The 20,122-nt window shown below is 48.0% G+C and overlaps 1 protein-coding gene across 2 annotated transcripts in view; it reads left to right on the forward strand.

The window, feature by feature from the left end:
* Positions 1-330: 330 nt before the first annotated feature.
* The window catches only part of ASAP2 (ArfGAP with SH3 domain, ankyrin repeat and PH domain 2), a 156,796-nt gene continuing 137,004 nt past the window's right edge, over positions 331-20,122 (forward strand). For both annotated transcript variants that reach the window (XM_082851598.1, XM_082851599.1), the window contains exon 1: positions 331-651. In XM_082851598.1, the coding sequence (XP_082707724.1) occupies positions 526-651 (126 nt within the window). In that variant the 5' untranslated portion in view covers positions 331-525. The remainder of the gene's footprint in view (positions 652-20,122) is intronic.

The raw sequence follows: 20,122 nt of genomic DNA on the forward strand, positions 1-20,122 counted from the left end.
CGCGCGCCGCCTTCCTTCCTGCAGGCTCAGCTTCCCGGCGGCTGCGGCAGCGGCGAGCGCGCGGATTGGCGGCCCGGCCCTCCGCGCCGCCCCGCCCTGCGCCCGGCCGGCCACCGCCCCCGGCCCGGACCCGCCCCTCTCCGCGGGAGGCGCTCGGGGCCCGCGGCTGGGTGGCGGGTAGTTCCCGCCGGCTGTGCGCGTCCGCCTCGGGGCTCGCTCGGGAGGATAGGCGGCAGCGGAGCCCTCGGCGCGGCAGGCGGACGGGCCGGGCCCGAGCTGCGCGGGGCTGCGCGCGCGGCCCCTGCTCCCGCCGCCGGGCCCCGCGGGCGGCCGACCCGCGCCCTGCGGCGGCTCGTGCGGCTCCCGCGGCGGCGGCCCGCGCCGCGGCGCTTCCCTTTGTCCGCTGGCCGGGCGAGCTGCGGGCGCGGCGAGGGCGGCGGCGTCGGCGTCCGAGCGGCTGGTCGGAGCCCTCGCGGCGGCTGAGGCGGCGGCTCCCCTGCGGCCCGCCGCCCGCGCTCTGAGGCGATGCCGGACCAGATCTCCGTGTCGGAATTCGTGGCCGAGACCCATGAAGACTACAAGGCGCCCACGGCCTCGAGCTTCACCACGCGCACGGCGCAGTGCCGGAACACGGTGGCGGCCATCGAGGAGGTGAGCGGCGCCGGCGGGCCTCGCCGGGCGGGCGGCTCCGGCCGCAGGTAGCGCCGCGCCCCGCTAGCCCGCCCCCACCCCGGGCCCGGCTCCCGCATCCCGGGAAAAGTTTCTTTTCCTCGGGATCCGGACGCAGCTGGGCGAACCCTGCCCGCAACAAGCCCTTTGTTCCGTGGAGGTGGCTTGGAAGAGACGGCTGCCGGCTGCCTACCTTGGGCCTTTTTAAGATCCCCCCTCCTCCCCTCGCGGGGCCCCGGGCCGGGCGGTACCCAGCCCCGCCGTCCCCCCCGCTCCCTGCGCCGCCAACTTTGGCCCGAGAGTCGGGGCCGGCGGTAAGCGGGGACCCCTCGGCTGCTGTGGCCGGGGTCGTCGGCTTGCCCGCGGCCCCCCAGCGTCCCCCTCTCAGCGCGTGGAGTGCCCCTGTCCCCAGTTTGCCCGGCGCGGTGCCCGTGTGCCCGGGACCCGCTCTGCACGACTCTTGGGTCGGTCTGGGGGACCCCGGCTGCCTAGGAAAGGTGTGCACACCTTAGCCAGGAAGGCCTGACCCGCGCCCTGCCGCGCGGCGCCCGGGGAGGAGTGGGCGAGCCGGGCTTCCGATCCAAAGGCCATTGCTGACCCCCGGGGACGTGTGTCTTACCTGCTCGCAGCTCTGGACGCCTCCCTTCCCCCATCAGCCTGGAAAAGGCCTGCTTTTAGTCAAGGTGCAAAGTCATCGTCTAGTGCTAACTAGTAAGCCCTGCACATCCTGCGGAGAGAGCGCTTAGGACCCGCAAGCTTAGGTGACAGTCAGAGCAGCCTGGGACTGAAGGGCAGGCAGAGTTCGTGAGTCCAGGGCCACCGCCGACTGTGGTTTGGGGCAGCTCCTCACCTTTCTGCCTTCATTTTCCTTACCTATCAAACGAGACTAGCAATACATCCTTTCCAGGGTGGTTATGAGGGTCAGAGACACTGTGTCAGGTGCTTGGCTCATAACAGGAAACTGGTTTACCAGCCACACGTGTGCCAGTGTCGAAGAGATGATTAAATTCCTCTTGGCCAGAACGTCAAGTAACGTTCTTAAAATGGGGTATGGTAGGTATTTTAGAAGGAGATGACTGGGCTAGAGTGAGTGAGGAGAGGTCACCAGAGAGCTTTAAATTAAGCGATGGCATTCAGGTTTTTGCCGACTTGAACAAAGCAGCTGCTGTTAGGAATTGCTTGGGGGAAAAAAATACAGAATGTTTTCCCTTAATGGAAATTTTTTTCTTTGTAGACATAAACAGTCAATAATAGGCTAAATCAAAAGTAGCAGATTCAACATTCTGAGTGTTTTAAGTATAGTATAGGGCTTTCTTCCCCCCTTCCTTCCTCACCCCCCCCTTTTTTGGTAGAGGAGAGCTGAATGTAAACCTTTTGTAGTGAGCTCTGTGATCCCACATCACTTAACTACCTGTATTAGCAAGGCTTCAAGATTATGCCTTCAAATGAGGCAGATGGGGATGAGCGTAGTAAGTTTTTTCAGAAGTGCTGGTTGAAAAGCAAGAAGAAATTTTCACGCTGTTTTGAAAATACACCATTAACAATGTTTATGGAATGATTGCAGCCCAAGAGGTAGCTGACTATCTTTTAAGGGAAGGAAGCTTTGTACACAGTGCCTTAAAAAGAAAGCTTAATTGTGTTTAAAGTTCTGTTTCTTTTCCCTACTGAAGTTTGTCAGTTAAATATTACTAACACTGGCAGATGCTGGAAAGCTAGGCAAATAGGAGTTGCTATTAAAATTGACGTATCCTTTCCTGATTAATTTTAGTTTGCAGTGTGTAATTCCAGAGCTCTTTTTGTATGCTGTGCAGGAGATTACCCTAGAGCTCAGTTACTGAGCAGATTAAAGAGAGACTGGATTTGGTCATGTTACTAAACTGCAGGCTTGCTCCATGTTGCCATCCAAGAACAAGAATTGGTTAAAGTCTCAAAAATGAAAAAAAAAAACCAAATCATTACAGGTCTGCCTCACTTTAAGCAAATTCAGTATACATACTAAGATAATGGTACGTACATGTGAGCTTACATTTATGAGAGAACTAAATCTGAAACAGTTTTATTTAACCAGTGATGCTCTCATGTTTTGATTTTAAACAAGCATCTGCTCTTCAAACTGAAATGAGACATGAGAGTGGGTATTGTGACAAATAAATTTTCAAGTCCTTGGTCCCGTGTTTAAACAAATGTGTCATGGAATTAGTAAACTAATTTTAAACTGGTTAATGTTTGTGAACTTATTATTTCCAAGATAGGTTATGTCTGCTAAAAATCGTCCTACAGTTGAAGTGTAAGGTTTTTTTTTTTGATATGTACACCTGTAGCTGGACTGTGGGTAGCTAATGGATCCCTACCCTGTACTATGAACCTCACATCTGTTGTATTTATTCCTCATCCCTGCTTTACACATGAGGACATTGAAGCTTAGAGAGGTTAATTTGCTCAAGGTTAGAGAGCTAGTAAGTTGAAGAGTTGGAGTTTGAACTTGGTTTCATGCTGTTTTCCGAAATGATGCTGCTTTCTGTTACTTTTAATAATGCTGGATTCTCTAAATTACTCCTTTGTCAGATGGACCTGGGTTCAAGTTCGCACTCCACCACTGGGCAATTGTGTGAACTTAGGTGAGATACCTAATGTTTTCTCATTTTCCTTGGCTTTAAAGTCTCAATCACAATACCTGTCTACTTCAGAGGGTTGTGAGGGTTTAATGAGATAATACACAGCACAATACCTGGTAGACAACCAGTTTACTAAATGCTAACTGCTTTAATAGATTACATGGTAGTTAATCCATAGAACCTGATGAGGGTGTTTGGCCCCCCCAAGCCGGGATTTACACGGGGGGGGGGAGGGGAGTAAGGGAAAGGAATGGTTGAATGAGTAAGTGAATGGAAAACTGCTATATGTTCACTGTTGCTTATTTTTTAACCAGTTTGTTGTCTTGGCAGCAGGTCAGCATATAGCTGTGTTTTAAAATTTTCACTTTGTGATCATCACTTTCTCTTGGTGAAGTAATTGTTTTGCACAATTTTAGCAAAGTCTGGTACTTCAACTGGAATCTGCCCTGTGTTTCTGGAAATAATGGAAAAAAAAAAAAGTAGTTGTGGCTGAATCTGAAAACCCTCCTCTCCCCCCCTTTGGGGGTTTTTATTGCTGTCTCAGTTTCTTTGAGTCTGAGCTCTTTGAAATATTCTCAAAATAGGGAAAAATTGTATACATGTGTGGGATATTCATAGTTAGACCCTCCTTTAGAGCATCATCCATTCTGTCTTGCTTATTTGGCTTTGTCAGATATGTAGTTTTAAAAATAAATTTGATGTTGACTCGTGAGTATTAAAATTTAATCTACTTCCTTCCGGGCCATAATTCTCCACTCTGTTGTCCTTGGTTGCCTTGGAAATCTCATTGCTGTCACAAGCGCAGGGTTCTAACTGCAGGGGTAGAATGAGCATCTGGGCTGCACAGACTCCCAGGGGCCTTGCTGTCCTTGGGGCCAGAAGCCCCTCCCAGCAGTTATTAGTGGGAACCCAGCCTACGGCCTACGTACTTTTTAGGCAAGAGTGTGATTCTGAATCTTAGCCCTTTGTGACTTGTTTGAAAAACAGCGCTTCCACATCCCAGACTAACAGATTTTAGATTTATTGTCAGAAGGACATCATCTGCTTGCCCAGTCCCTTCTTATTTTCGGAAATGAGCCTCTGTGGATGAGACAGGGCCAGCTTGTTATGCTGTGTCCTGTAATCTGGATATAGGTGTCTGGAAATTTTCGAGTCATTCAAGGAGGGAATGATCTCTTCTTATGTGATCCCCCATTCTCCCCCACCCCCCATTCAATTTCTCTCTTTCTTGTGATTAACAGTAAAAGTACTAATGCTGTTCGTGGTGGGTTCCAGGCCCTGTCATTCATTCAGTATCTATTAAGTGCTGCTGTGTGCTAGGTGATGGGAACAGAATTCCCAAGAGGCATGCATTGTCTTTGAAGCAACCTGAAGCTTAGTGGGAGAGACAGATATCCTATAAACAAATCAATGCAATAAAACGTGGTGAGGCCGTAACCACAAGACTGTCCAGAATCATGGATGCCTAGGGATGGGAGTGCTCAGGTGTGCCTGGGGCCATGGTTAGGGGGGCCTTGCATGATGATGTGCAGTTGAGTCTTGAAGCCAAGGTAGTCATCTGTGGCTTACCACATGCTTTAATTACTAAGGGATCTCAATATAGTCTCGTATCTGCCTCCCAGCCTTAGGTAAATATTGATCCACTCCTGAGGCGGTGGCCATCTAGGCCTCTGGTTGGATTTTCGTAGCCAGTCCACAGAGGGCTGCTCAGGCCACGAATTTGGAATAATCCTTGATTCTTACCCTCCACATGGCCAGGCCCTGATGCCTTTCTTTGTGGAGCACATACATTCTAGACTTGCACTGTCCAATATAGTAGCCTAAAATTAACCCTTCAGTTTCTCAGCTGCCCTGGCCACATTTCAAGTGCTAATAAAGCACAGGTGCATTGGACAGCGTAGGTTTAGACCATTTTCCTCATTGCAGAAAGTTCTGGACAATGGTGTTTAGACGCTTACAACTCAGAGAAGGGTTCACTGACCAGCTGCATTGGCATCACCTGGAAGCTTGTTAGAAATGCAGACTGTCAAATCCCACCCTAGACCCCTGGAATCAGAATCGAGGGTTTAATAACATCTCCAGGTGCATTATATGCACATTAACGTTTGAGAAGCACTGTTCTAACCCTGGCGGCACATTAGAATCACTTGCTGGGGGGGCTTATAGAATAGAGATGCCTGGCCCACTCCATGAAATTCTGACTTAATTAGTTTAGGTGGGGCCTGAAGCATTGGCAATTTTTAAAGCCACTCCCTAAATGGGGTTGATAATCACTGCAGTAAAGTAATGTAATGTCAGGTAGTGATAAGTGCTCTGAAGAAAAGTTACACAGAATACAGGAACAGAATGTGACTCTGGAGAGCAGGAAACTGAAATCAGGAAAGGCCTCTCCGAAGAGGTGGCATTAGAGCAGAGCCCAGAAGGCCATGAGGAAGTAGCCAGGGGAGAGCAGCACGTGAAAAGGCCCTAAGATGTGCCTGGCCCAGGCCCTGTTGGAGGAGAGAAGTGGGCGTGGGAGAGGATGAGGGCCAGGCAGGGCCAGATCACAGGAGGCCTTCTGGGTCTTGGGAGGGAATTGGATTTTGTTCTAACATGGTGGGAAGCCACTGGAGGGCTTGATCTGATTTACATTTTAAACCTTTCCCGGTGGTTGCTCCAGAGAGAATAGATGGGCAGCGCATGAGAGAAAAGAGGGGGACCAGTTGGGGCTGGGGGTCATCCAGGCAAGAACGTCGTGGCCTAGGTGGTAGCAGTGGGGGCGACGAGAGGTCTGATGGAGACCCTCTGTGTTGTCTGTGCTGGGGGGCGAGAGGGACAGAGCAGGACTCCCGTCCCAGCGAAGGCAGAGGCCAGGCTCGGTTCACTCGGGCGCTTGAAGGACGGGCCTCCTGGTGTCCCTGCAGCAAAGCTGACACTCTGCGGAGCTACTTAGTGTTGGTATCGAGGCCGGCTGTGTGCTGCTCAGCATGACTGGCTGTAGAACTTGTGTTGGGGCCAGTGCTGGATATTCATTTTGTTCTCTGCAGACACTGATAAGGGAAGGGAGAGAGTAAGCAGAGTTGTGTAGACAGGGCCGGCGGGGTATGTCTGCTTCTCTCCTCTGCTGTTTGTAGGCAGATGATAGCAGGTGACGCTTTCTTAGCTGTGTCGGATGCCTGGGATACTGTCCACATTCAGCTCCCTAAACACTCCTCTTTCCCACTGCAAAGAGGTGGTGAATTCACCTAGTCCCACCACCATAGGAAACCGCCTTCTTTGCCTATACTTTCTGTGTCATGTGGCCTTCAAGTGGTTGCCAGGGCCCTTCCAGGTACTTCTGTACCATTATCGTTTTATCATGTGGACGACGTGGAATAAATGGACTGTCAACCAGAGCTGGAATGCTTGGGCTGAATTTTTATCTGTATTTGGTTGTGTTGGGTTTCTTGATTTGTAAATGTGTATGGGCATCTACCAGTATTTTGTTACCACCAGGGGCCAGTGATGGAAAGGTGGGCAGGATTAGCTCCTTCCCTGTAAAGCACTTATTTTGTGTGTAGTTAGTGTTTATCCTTTTAGCCCTTTTTTTTTTTTTTTTTTTTTGCGGTACGCGGGCCTCTCACTGTTGTGGCCTCTGTCGTTGCGGAGCACGGGCTCCGGACGCGCAGGCTTAGCGGCCATGGCTCACGGGCCCAGCCGCTCTGCGGCATGTGGGATCTTCCTGGACCGGGGCACGAATCCGTGTCCCCTGCATCGGCAGGCGGACTCTCAACCACTGCGCCACCAGGGAAGCCCCTTTTAGCCCTTTTTTTTGTGCCATGGACCCCTCTGGTACTCTGGTGAAGATGGTGGACCTCTTTTTAGAAAGATGTTTTAATGCATTGAATAAAATACATGGGATCTCGAAGGGAACCAAGTATATTGAAATATATTTCAAAAATATATTTGAAAATCTGTGTCATACTAATATATGTTTCTTTACTAAAGCATTAAATATCAAGATTTGGTTTTGGGTCTAATAAATATTTTAATTTTGAGGTACTGATGAATGTAAGCAGTATTGGAGCTGTTTCCAACACCTCTAAAGCTATGTAAGTATATCTTTTGTTGGAGTCGCAGGTACTGCTAATACCATCATGGTGTGTTGCTTACGTTCATAATTGAGGGAAACGCTGAATTTCATTTGGGGGCTCATGAAATCCAGATGTAATTCTTTTTTCCAATCCAAGTTTATGAACCCCCCTGAATTCAGGCTAAGAATTCCAGGCTTATTGGTAAGATTACTTTAGTCAACTGTATTTTGGAGTGAGTGACTCTGCAGCAATGCTCCTTAAACAGGCTTCATAACTATACCATCATTGTGATGAATTGGTTCTTAGAGTTGAGCAGAGAGGGGTGACACCCCAAGCCAGCGTTATAGTTATCCAGTAGTAAAGGTGCTTAGAGGAGCTAGGGGTGGAGGGTGAAGCTGTTGTGGTTTGACAGCCATGGTGCTCTCCGCATTTTTTCAAGGTCAGGGCTTGGCAGTTTCTCATGTGGTCCTGGTTTAGTTCATACCTTCATGCATGCCTTGGCGTTCAGCAAAACTGTGAATTGCATCTGATGAGTCCTGTGGTTAGGACCTTGAGCTGGGCCGCCAATTCTCCTACTTTTACCTTTCTTGTTTTTCTGGTTTGTGATATGCTGTCCTTGACTCTGGAGGGCAAGCTTGGATGTGAAGTGATAGATTTACAGGTACCTTCCGCCCAGACTTCTAAGGCAGACTTTGAGTTCTGTCGTGTTTTCGGTGAGGTTGCGTGTTTGAAACGATGCTGTTGTTGCATGAGTGTGTTTGGGGTATCCACAGCATGACTGAAGTGTTACTGTCAGTCCCTGTTGTTGTTTTTTCCTTGCCTTTTAGCACTTATTGGGCACTTACTGTGTGCCAGGCATGCCTTAAGTTCTTTACACATATTAACCCTTATCTTGCTTGATGATTACAAAAACCCTGTAAGGCCCAGAGAACCTGAGCCACTTTACCAGGATCACAAAGCTAGGAAGTGGCAGAGCCAGGATTCAAACTCAAGCGTTTTGACACGAGAGTCTGCTCCTGCAGCCGCCAACTGCCTCTGTAAGAGCCTGGACCGGAAAAGGCCCTCCATATTGATGGCTGTGACCAGCACGACCCCTCTCTTGCTGTCTTGCACTGTGATGCATCTGCTGCATTTCCTGAGTGGATGCTTCTGAAGAACCCTTGCTGCCACTGTTTCCTCTCTGCCTCCTCTGTCCGTGTTGCTGCAGAAACGGTTCCTCGTTACTCTTTTCACTGCTCTGCTGACATGCCCAGCCCTGCAAAGCCGAGTGGCCCCAGGCATTGCTCACACCCTGGCAGGAGGCCTGCCCTACTAACGGGATTATTAATGACATCATCTCTCCACTCGGTGCTGAAGATGGCTTTGTCAGTGTGATTTTATACACAGATGCTCTCAGTAAAGCCGGCCGGCTGGTGAAGATGGTTCCCTCTAATGGTGAATTCCCTCGCTGTCTAGGATTCTAGCCAGGTGACCCGGATTTGGGGGCCTCTTTCCCTAGTTTCCCAGAAGAAATCTTAATAGAGGTTTTGTTTTTGTTTTTAACACCAATGGCTGACATTTCTTTGAGCCCTAGTTCTGGGTTAAGGGCTGTGCTGTGTTTTAAATGGCTTGTTTTGATGGCTGAATCCTTTCCCTTATCCTGTCTGCTGTAGATCCTGTTATCTCTATGTTATAGTTGAAGAAACCCGAGGCTCAGACAAGTTCCATGACTGCAGGTAGCCCGCCCGCCCCGCAATTAGCGGTTGATAGAACCAGGAGTCCTAGCCACGCTGAGATTAGCCTGTGTGCTTAGGGGTGTTCCTCCTGCTGGCCCTTTAATGCCTCACCCTCACCTGACGGTCTCCTGCTGGGATCTCTATTGCCCGGGAAGTTCCCTCTTTAGGTGTTTCTCTGGGCTTCTGTAGTGCAGGTTGATTGTTGTCGACCTAGGTCATCTGACTCTAACCCCTGGGGAGGTACTTAGCATCAGAGGTGTTTATTAAGTGGCCTTAACTGTTTTGGAGTGAGTTAGAAAGGTACATCTGCCTCCCCTCCCTCCCCCTCAGAGCTGAGGGACTGAGGACAGCTGCTTGTAAAGGACTCCAGAGCCAGTAGCCAGGGATCAGGTCCATGCACCGTTCCCTCCGTGTCAGCAGATCTGTGTTTGGAGAGGCGACCGCTGAAGGGGGGAATCACAGATGTGGCTTGTCTAGGCAGTCTCCATGAGGTGTTGGCACCCTGCTGCCAGTTAGGGAACTTTGGGGAGATTCTGAGAGGAAGGGACATGTTAAGTCTTTGTACTGTATTTATTCCTCTGATAGCCCTGACCTGTTAGCTAACCAGGTGCTGGGCCTTGGGCAGCTGATTTCACTGGTCCAGGCTTAGTGCCCTCACTTGTAAAGTGGAGGGTAGATGAGACATTTCCTAACATTCTGTTTCTGCAACACAGTTCACCTGCCTCGTGCCGCTCTTTGCTTTTTCTGACCACCTCGTTCACTTTCTGCTGGCCATTCGTATTTATACTTTTCAAGAGACTAGAGGTGAAAATAACACTTTCCCTCTCTACTCCCCCTTTAAAGATTCTCCTTCCCCCAGAATACCACTGGAGTCGATATGGTGGTTGGCCCATGAGCTGGAATTTCATTGGGTGCATCGCTAGTTTAAGTTTGGGACAAATGGGGCTCTGTAGTGTGCTACCCGTCTCACCTTGAACTGCCTTTCCAGGTGCATGCCTTGGTTTCTTGATTACAGCTCTGTTGTGCTTTGCTTCTCTGGTGAAAAGAAGATTGTGTTAATGATCACAGGGTTTTGCGATCACTAAATAATTTGGACTGTTGAATTTTAAGTAAATACTGATTTTCTGACATCAGGGTTCCAAGAGCTTTTCCCTAGCCTTAGGGGGAGCCAGTATTTCATCACTGGAAGATGTGCTATTATGAAGCCCTGTGGATTTGGTTGTGTTAATATGGTGGCATGGGAAGAGCACTAGCCAGGGGGTTAGAAGAGTCGGTTCCAGTTCTGATGTGGTCTCCACCTTGCTGTACGACCTTGAGCAAGTCACTGCCCTGGATGTGTGATCTCTTAAATGAGGTGTTGGGATTAGTTGATCTCCGACTACCCTCTCCAGCCTGAAAATCTCATGGTTCTTTGTATCCCATATATTCAGTTTGAAAAGACACTAGGATAAAAGGTGGGAATAAAACTCGGCAACGAATGGCTAGTTTTTAGTCCTGAAAAAAAGTATAGGTTATGAATTAATCAAGTTGATTTAAAAAACACCTTTCTGTGGTTTCCTCAGGTGCTTATTTTTGTTGTTGCTTTTTTTTTTTTTGCGGTACGCGGGCCTCTCACTGCTATGGCCTCTCCCGTTGCAGAGCACAGGCTCCGGACGTGCAGGCTCAGCGGCCATGGCTCACGGGCCCAGCTGCTCCGCGGCATGTGGGATCTTCCCGGACCGGGGCACGAACCCGTGTCCCCTGCATCGGCAGGCGGACTCTCAACCACTGCGCCACCAGGGAAGCCCTGTTGTTGCTTTTCTTAAAAATTGAGATACAATTCACATACCATAAAATCTACCATTTTAAAGTGTCTAATTCGTGATTTTTTTAGTATATTCACAGAATTGTTCAGCTATCACCTGTATCCAATTCCAGAACATTTTTTTAAATATCTTTATTGGAGTATAATTGCTCTACAATGGTGTGTTAGTTTCTGCTTTATAACAAAGTGAATCAGTTATACATATACATACGTTCCCACATCTCTTCCCTCCTGTGTCTCCCTCCCTCCCACCCTCCCTATCCCACCCCTCCAGGCGGTCACAAAGCACTGAGCTGATCTCCCTGCGCTATGCGGCTGCTTCCCACTAGCTATCTACCTTACGTTTGGTAGTGTATATGTGTCCATGCCTCTCTCAGAACATTTTTTAAAATTAGTTAATTTATTTATTTTTGGCTGCATTGGGTCTTCTTTGCTGCACGCGGGCTTTCTCTAGTTGCGGCAAGTGGGGGCTGCTCTTCATTGCCGTGCACGGGCTTCTCATCGCTGTGGCTTCTCTTGTTGCGGAGCACGGGCTCTAGGCGTGCGGGCTTCAGTAGCTGTGGCTCGCAGGCTCAGTAGTTGTGGCTCGTGGGCTCTAGAGCGCAGGCTCAGTAGTTGTGGAGCACAGGCTTAGTTGCTCTGCGGCATGCGGGATCTTCCCAGACCAGGGCTCGAACCCGTGTCCCCTGCATTGGCAGGCGGATTCTCTTAACCACTGTGCCACCAGGGAAGTCCCCAATTCCAGAACATTTTCATCACCCTAAAAGAAAATCCCATACCCATTAGCAGTCACTCCCCATTTCCCTCTCCCTCAATCCCTGACAACCACTAATCGACTTTCCTCCTCTATAGATTTGCCTGTTCTGGACATTCCGTGTAATGGAATTCATGTAGTGGAGTCATACAATCTGTGGCCTTGTGTGTCTGGCTTCTTTCACTTAGCATCATGTTTTCAAGGCTCATCCAAGTTGTGGTATGATTCTGTACTTTACTCCTTTTTTCTGGCTGAATAATATTCCATTGTATGTATATATGACATTTTGTTTATCCATTCATCAGCTGATAGACATCTGGGTTGTTTCCAGATGTTTTTGTCTATTATGTTTATGTCTATTATGTCTGGGTTGTTTTTGTCTATTATGAAAAATGCTGCTGTGATTATTCTTGTACAAGGTTTTGGGTGGACATATGTTTTCAGTTCTCTTGGGTATATATCTAGGCGTGGGATTGCTGGGGCATATGGTAACTCTGTGTTTAACTTTTTGAGGAACTGTCAGAATATCGTCTAAAGAAGCTGCACCACTTTACATTCCCAGCAGCAGCAGCAGTGTATAGGGTGCCATTTTCTTCACATCCTTTTCAGCACTTGTTACTGTCTGTCTTTTTGATTGTAGCCATCCTAGTGGATATGCAGTGATCTCTCCTGGATTGACTTGCATTTCCCTGATTGATGACTAGTGGTGTTGAGCATTGTTTCATGTGCCTGTGGCCATTTGTATGTCTTCTTTGGAGAAATACCTATTTAAATCCTTTGCCCATTTTAGAATTGGATTATTTGGGTTTTTCTACTGTTAAATTGTAAGAGCTCTTTATATATTCTAGAACTAGACTCTTAACAAATATATGATTTGCAGATATTTTCTCCTATTTTTACCCCCTTGATGGTGTCCTTTGAAGCACAGAAGTTTTTAATTTGGTAAAGTCCGGAATATCTGTTTTTCCTTTGGTTGCTTGTGCTTTTGTTGTCATACCTAAGAAACTGTTACCAGTATAAGGTCACAGAGATACACACCTACATATTCTTCTAAGAGTTTTAAAGTTTTAGACCTTACATTGAAGTCCTTGATCCATTTTGAGTTTGTTTTGTGAGGTAGGTAGGGATATGATATGAGGTAGGATTCCAACTTTATTCTTTTGCATGTGAATCTCTAATTGTCCCAACACCATTTGTTGAAAAGAGTATTCCTTCCCCATTGAATACTTTGGGCACCCTTTTCAAAAATCAGTTGAAGTTTGATGTATGGGTTTACTTCTGCACTCTCAATTCTAGTCCACTGATTTTATCCTTATGCTAGGCTTATGGTAAGTGTTGAAATCAGGAAGTGTGAGTCCTCCAACTTTGTTTTCTTTTCCAAAATTGTTTTGGCCATTCAGGGTCCCTGTTACCATATGAATTTCAGGATCAACTTGTCAATTATTGCAAAAAAAAAAAAAAAAAAAGCCAGCTGGGATTCTGATGGGGATCGCTTTGAATCTGTAGATTAGCTTGGGGACTGTGGACATCTTAATATCATCCAATCTATGACGGTAGGATGTTTTTGCACTTACTAAGTCTTTAATCTCTTTTAATGATATTTTGTAGTTTTCAGTGTACAAGTTTTGTTAAATTTATTCCTTAGTATTTTCTTCTTTTTTTCTTTTCCATTATGGTTTATTACAGGATATTGACTATAGTTTTCCCTGTGCTATACAGTAGGACCTTATTGTTTATCCATTCTATATATAATAGTTTGCACCTGCTAATCCCGAGTATTCTATTCTTCTTGATGCTGTTGTAAATGGAACTGTTTTCTTAATTTCATTTCTGGATTATTCATTGCTAGGGTATAGAAATACAATTAATTGTTGTGTATTGATCTTATATCCTGCAATACTGGTGAACTTGTTTGTTAGCTCTAATGGGGTGTGTGTGTATGTATGTATTAGGATTTTCTGTATACAAGGTCATGTCATCTTCAAATAGAGGTAGTTTTACTTCTTCCCTAACAGTCTGGATACTTTTCTTTCTTCTCGTTGCCCCATTGCTGGATCAGTTCTTGATCATCTTTAAATGCCAATGGGTTGCACCGAATTGGGCTGCAATAAATTTAATTTGTTTTGCTTGTTCTCATTTGGGCTCTGAATATACTGAGAAGATTGGAACACTTGGAGGCTTGGTCTCTGGTTGCGAAGTCCGTTAGTGGAAATGTCACCTGCGTTGATAACTGGGTTGCAGACATTTGCTTCATCCGGCCAAGGTGTGCGGTAGGTAGTACCTGGGAGGTTTCCAGTCCAGGGCCAGGCCTTGTCTGTCTCTGCAACAGCAAACTCAGAACAATACATTGTTTTCTCCGGTTAGCAGCTTTTTGTTTGCCTCTTTCCATAAGCATCACCTTGATCTGTTCACGGTGGAGACTGCTCACTTCTTGACAGAAGGTAATTGTTGAGATTCCTGGTTTTCTTCTCACCTTGTGAATCCTCTTGTTGGCTTTTCTTTTGTGGCGAACAGGAATGAGGTGTGTTTACTACTCAGGCTGTTGGGCTGTCAGAACCTGTAGCTTTTGTTTGCCTTGGTTGTAGCTTGCCAGCCGCAGGCTTCTCATTTGGAAGAGGTACCAGCAGGGGTGGAGCACGGTGGAAATGGTGAGGTAGGCGGGCGGCTCTGCACCTTTTTCATCTCCCTTCCCTCCCCTCCTCCATGCTCCTGTTTCTTTTCCTTGGGGATGGGGTTGCTGTCTAGGCAGTGTCCAAAGCTTAAAATTCTCACCTCCCCTCTTTTTTCCCCTGCATTCTCTTACCTTCACTCCCTTAGTGTATCTTCAGACCCTCGGGGCCCTGTACTTTCTTTTCAAAGTGGAGATTCCAGCCAGGGGGGACTCAGGAGGGAAGCTTTACTTTGGGATTTCAGGCTGAGGCCTTCCTTCCCCGTAAGCTGCTGCTTTGGTGATGACATTTAAAGTTGGCCTCCTTTCCTACCACACTGCCTCCCCTCAATTTTCCAGAACTGGGTTTATTGTTCTTTTAAAAATGATTTATTGTCTTCTGTAACAGTGTGGAAGGAGCTTAATATTTGAAGTGCACAGTTTTCTTCTTTATGCTCAGAGCAAAGTAAAGGAGGTTTGATTGATCTTATGACAAAATTGCTTTGGTCATAGCTAATGTGAAATCTCTTTAGGGCTTCGGTTTTATTTGCTCTTTTAATTTATGAACCTCCTTGGATCCCTAAGCGTCTGTGCACACAGCCAGTGAGGCCTGCTGTATCAGATTCAGGGCTTGATTCCTGTCCCTGATAAACCATGAGCTGGTATAGGGTTCTGACAGTTGGTTAGATTTTGGTTTGAAGTAGGGAGTAGCAGTGTCAGCTGATGTGTGTTTCAGAAATTTGTTACTGTTTTTCCAAAGAAAAATGTACTGTTAGGTTGGGTGGTTAAAGCCGGTGGTAGGCATGTGTTAGAACTTGGTGGTAAACAGGAAAAAAAACCCTGTGTAAGTAGCTGCTCTAAAGCCCATCTTGTTTCTCTGTAGGTCATGGTCATCCTCGGGGTTCTGGAAAAGACCATGTAGTGAAATAGAAATAGCAGGGACCGGCGCTTAACAGCTGAGGCCAGTGAAAGGGAGGAAAAGAGAAAATTGGACTCAGAAGTGTGGAGCTGCCCCTGCTCTAGGCATCCCCGAGGGTCTTCCCACAGCAGCAGGTTTAAGAAGAGTTCGAATCAGTACTCTGCTGTGTTGGGCAGGGCAGCACGTAATCCATTGAGGAGAGTTTGCATGAAAATAGGTTTTGAGTTTCGCTGTGTAATTTTGATTACTTTCAGTTCACTGAGAAAATGAAATTACGTGGAACAGCTCTTTCCTTTGGTGTTGGCGCAAATGAGGCGTTTAGGGCATCTTTCAGGATGGGATCTGGGCTCTGGCAGAATGATGTGGAAATCTCTTCCAGGGACACGTAGACTTAAGTGAGGACAACCCTTGGCTCTTAGGTGTCTGCTGTTAAGGAGCGCGAGGCTTACTGGCTGGCTTCAGAGTATCTTGGCGTTTCCTTTTGGGGTGAGGGAGCCTCCAAATCCAAGGTTACGCCTGCTTGCAGTTAGTTTTCCTGTCGGACCCTCACGCCAGACTGAGTGTGCCTCAGGTTCAGTGTTGCTTCTCTTTGAGTCCTCAGAGCCCAACGTGGTTCCCAGCACACAGTTCTCAGAAAGTGTCTGTTGAATGTTGAAGGCCTAGGTAATCTTTCTGTTTCTGTGATTTGATATCTTAACCTTCAAAACACTTGCTGTATGTTTAGAAGTAAATTCGTTTTGATTTGAAAGATCAGGATTGTCATGTTATCCTTTGAAACAGGAAAATCTCTTTAAGTATTACCAAAATCTCCACTCTGTAAAGCACCCTAATATCTAGTTTCTTCATTGAAAAATACATTATGTCTTTTTTATTCTGTAAAGGCTTCCCTGGCATTCCCCAGTCCATCAGAACCACTTTCTTCTCTGAATTCTTAAAGCAGTTACTCTAAAGCAGTTTTTGGTCCATCTGTCCATCCATTGATCCATGGATTGGTTGATCCGTCTATGGATCGATGCATCCATCTGTCCATCCATCCATCCATCCCCCCACCCACCCATCACTGGGACAGACCTGGGCTGTCTGATGCTTGGAGTAAAGCGTGCTGCAGCTGTGCAGTGTGGTGGTCTGCAATAGCTGTGGGTCCTCCCTGGTGCCGGGGGTGGCCCTGGCTTCCTCCTCAGTGCCTGCTTGCTTCTGTAGAGCAGGGGTCTAGAGCATCAGGGAGCAGGACAAAGGAGGGTGTAGCTTGACTGAGGTGGGTAAGTTGAAACAATGCAAGTTGGGTTCAGGGCTCTCAGGGTTGTCCCTGTTTGGTCAGGGCAGAGGTTGGCAAACTACAGTCCACCCTGTTTTTGTATGCAAAAAAACAAAAACAAGAAACAAAGTAAACTAAAATAAAGGTGGTATTTGCGGTTTAAAAAGAGTTATAAAGAAAAAACCCCCAAATCTGAAGAATATACAACAGAGACTGTGTGTATATGGCCTGCAAAGCCTAAAATATTTACTGTCGGGCCCTTTATAGAAAAAGTGTTCCTACCCCTAGGGGAGAAGATGGGCTGTGACTATAGAGAGTCTGTCTGGACTGAATGGACAGAATGTTTGGGGGTATAGAGCCTTCACGTTGCTTAGAATAGTGGTCCACATATCACACAAGCCCCTGCCTTAAACATCCCTGCTTGCTGTGAGGACCAGGTAGGTACTTGCTACCTGTGGAAGTAGCCTTTTCTGCCCAAGGTTGTAGGGAAATACCTAAGGCTTTTGAGTAGGGGAGTGAAATGAGCAGAAGCTGGGTTTAAGGCAGACTGACTTGGCATGGCGGGGCTGGGGGACAGAGGTGAGAGGGTCAAAGGGGAGAAGGACCCAGAGCAGGGAGCCCAGGAGCGAAGCTTCGGCCACTGCCCAGGGAAGCAGTCACTGTGGCCTGGATTAGCGCTTTGGGGATACAAAGGAAGGTACCTCACAAGGTAGTCAGATGGGGGCTGCTCATTTGTCAGCCCCCTTCTGGTTTTGGCCACCTCCTAAGGTTGGTTGGTTTGTGGTTGGTTGGTTCAGGCCTTAATGCCCTCCTTCATTAAACATGTAGAGCACTTGGCTCTGTACCAGGCCCTGGACGTCAGAGTTCCTGCCTCGGAGGTGCTCATGGGTGGGAGGGAAGGAGAAACAGTGACTCCACCAGGGAGAGGGTGGGGGGGGCATCAGGGACGAGCAGCCCAGGAGCCCCTCGACGGCAGGGCTGTTTGGTGTGTGCTTGCTTGAGAGGGTGTCTCACCCCCAGTGCCTGGCCGGTAGTAGGGCCTCAGAGGTTGAGTATTGGATCTTTGGCAGCTGCCACACATGCAGAGAATGATGCTGCTGTGAGCATTATACTAAAGTGTTAAAAATATCATCTTGTCTCTACCCTTAAGGAACCTACCATTTAAAAATAAAAGACCAACCACTAATTAATTTATTCAGTATTTATTTTACAGGAAGCACATGATATACCTGCATGCGCACATGCATAGTGGTCACGCAGATGCGTATGAAGTGGGCGGGGTCACCTCTCTTAGGCCATGCAGGACTCGGCACACATCTGCCTGCTGCCCCCCTTGAGCTTTTTTCCTCTAAATGCCTTTTGCCTTCTTTCTTGATCCGAGAGTGTCCATTTATGACTTCGAAGGCACCTTCTGGCCTGCCTGCTGCGTGGCTCCAGTGTAGAGGGGGGGTGGCAGGGTAAGCAGCGCTCACGTTGTCCTGTTCTGAACTCTGGCCTCTGCCAGAGGATCTTCCTTGGCTGCCACAGGAGGATCACACTCTCCCCTTCTCCTTTCCCTCTTCAGACTGGCCTCTTGGCCCCAGGGACGAATCTGAGTGGGACGGAGGACTCAGGGAGCCTGGAGAAAAACAAAGAAACCTGCCACCCAGCCCACTGCAATGTCAGCCGCCTAGAAACCTGCTCTTCCCTTGCCTGACATCACCGGCCCGGCCTTTCCGGAGGCCGCCTGGCTCAGCTCTCACCCCAGGGGCGAAAATTGCCTGGTGGTCTGGAGACAGATTGCAGACGGGCACTCTTGGTCAGGGAGCCGGCCCCTTCTCCTGCCTGGCCCAGGGGAGGGATCCATCCACACCTCAGAGGCCTGCAGGGTGGGCTGGGACAGGGCGATGGTCGGCGGAGCCCAGCCTGGGCGGTAGGAGACGGCGGGGAGAGTTCGTGTGCGAGCCGAGGCAGGGTGCTCACTTCTGCTCCCTGGTGAGAGAGTCGGGTGCTGGGGACTCCAGACGGCAGAGGCCTTCCTCCCCCTGTGGGCCTATGATCCCACCCATTTAGTTTCTGGGTTCTTCTCCAGCCCTCCTGTGCTGAGGAGTTTCCACTTACCGCTAGTAGCCTCCATTAGCTGCATCTCCTGCAATTTTAGGGCACCTGGCCTGTGCTGCAGCCTTCAGCCCTTCGTTATGGAGGGCACTCAGAAGGGAGCCTGGTGTTCTGCAGCCTGTGTCCAGCGGTGCCCGACCCCCCAGGCCCTCCCGCTGGAGCGGTCAGGGATGACTGTCCTGGCGCAAGTGCACATTCCCACCGTGGACCTGCTTCCTGCCTTTGTGTTCTTGTTTCCTGAAACCAAACTGCACACTCCCGAGAGCAGGAGCTCTTTTTAAAATAATACGCTTGTCTTTTTATTTAAACTTGACTTTTTCAAAACACTGGGCCAGACAGGTTTTATACACTGAGCTGAGGAAACAGCCCCCCAGACGTTTCATGGCTTCGCAAAAGAAGATAGGCAGTGGACTTCCCTTGTGGCGCAGTGACTAAGAATCCGCCTGCCAATGCAGGGGACACAGGTTCGAGCCCTGGTCCGGGAAGATCCCAGATGCCGCGGAGCAACTAAGCCTGTGCGCCGCAGCTACCGAGCCTGAGCTCTGGAACCCGTGAGCCTCAACTACTGAGCCCACGTGCCACAACTGCTGAAGCCTGTGCGCCTAGAGCCCGTGCTCGGCAACAAGAGAAGCCACAGCAACGAGAAGCCCGCGCACCGCGACGAAGAGTGGCCCCCGCTCGCCACAACTACAGAAAGCCCGCGTGCACAGCAACTAACTAAATACAATTGCCGTCTTTCAAACCGCTAAAAAAAAAAAAAGTTTAAAAAAGAAGAAGATAGGTAGTCAGTGGTAGCCCTGAAGACTTGAACGAGGATCTTACAGCTCTTGTCAGTGAGGGATCTTTCTGTTTCCCGGAGCATCAGAGTACCTGGGAGCTGCTCAGTAATCATTTTATCGAGTTAACAAATGTGGGTATAGTATTTATGCACAGATTCTCTATGCTTAGAAGCTTCTTTGTTTAGCTTCTCAACTTTAAAAGAGATTCAAAATGTTGTACATGCATTGTTTGCTATGAGTTACTGTCTTTAGAAATGACTAGAGAGGACAGATAATTTAGAAATATTTGCGCCTACGTCAGAAGAGAGTTAATAGTACCTGTTACTATTAATACTACTGGTATTAGCTGTTCTGGGAAAAGGTACTATTTAGTCATAATAACCAGATAATAGCAGTGAGATTGGAGAGGAAAGCCCAGATAACAGTGAGTGTAGGTGTAATTATAATTGAAATGCCATGGTGGTGGGGGCAAATCTTTAAATATAAGTTTTTAAGAGCTGGGTTGTAGTGTAAGGCACAAGTCCTGTCTTGTCTGTAATAGGAGGTGCTCTTTGGCCCTGTAACCTTGGAGAAGTTATCAGTCTTGAATTATTTATCATTGGAATGAAGTATCTTTTGAGAGAAGCATATCTTCCTTCAGTGTTAAAAATATGTTTCTATCATGGGTCATAGTGAGTATTCTAGTTACATTGCATATTTCTTTTTTTATATCCTGCCCACTCACTTGGTTATCCTTGAGAAGAGAGACGGATTTTAGGTGGTAGCTAAGTGGTACCCAGTCTTTGGATCTATAATCATGTTCCACATTTTTACAAT

The sequence above is a fragment of the Leucopleurus acutus genome, assembly GCF_964270905.1.
Source record: "Leucopleurus acutus genome assembly, chromosome: 12".
NCBI lineage: Eukaryota > Metazoa > Chordata > Mammalia > Artiodactyla > Delphinidae > Leucopleurus > Leucopleurus acutus.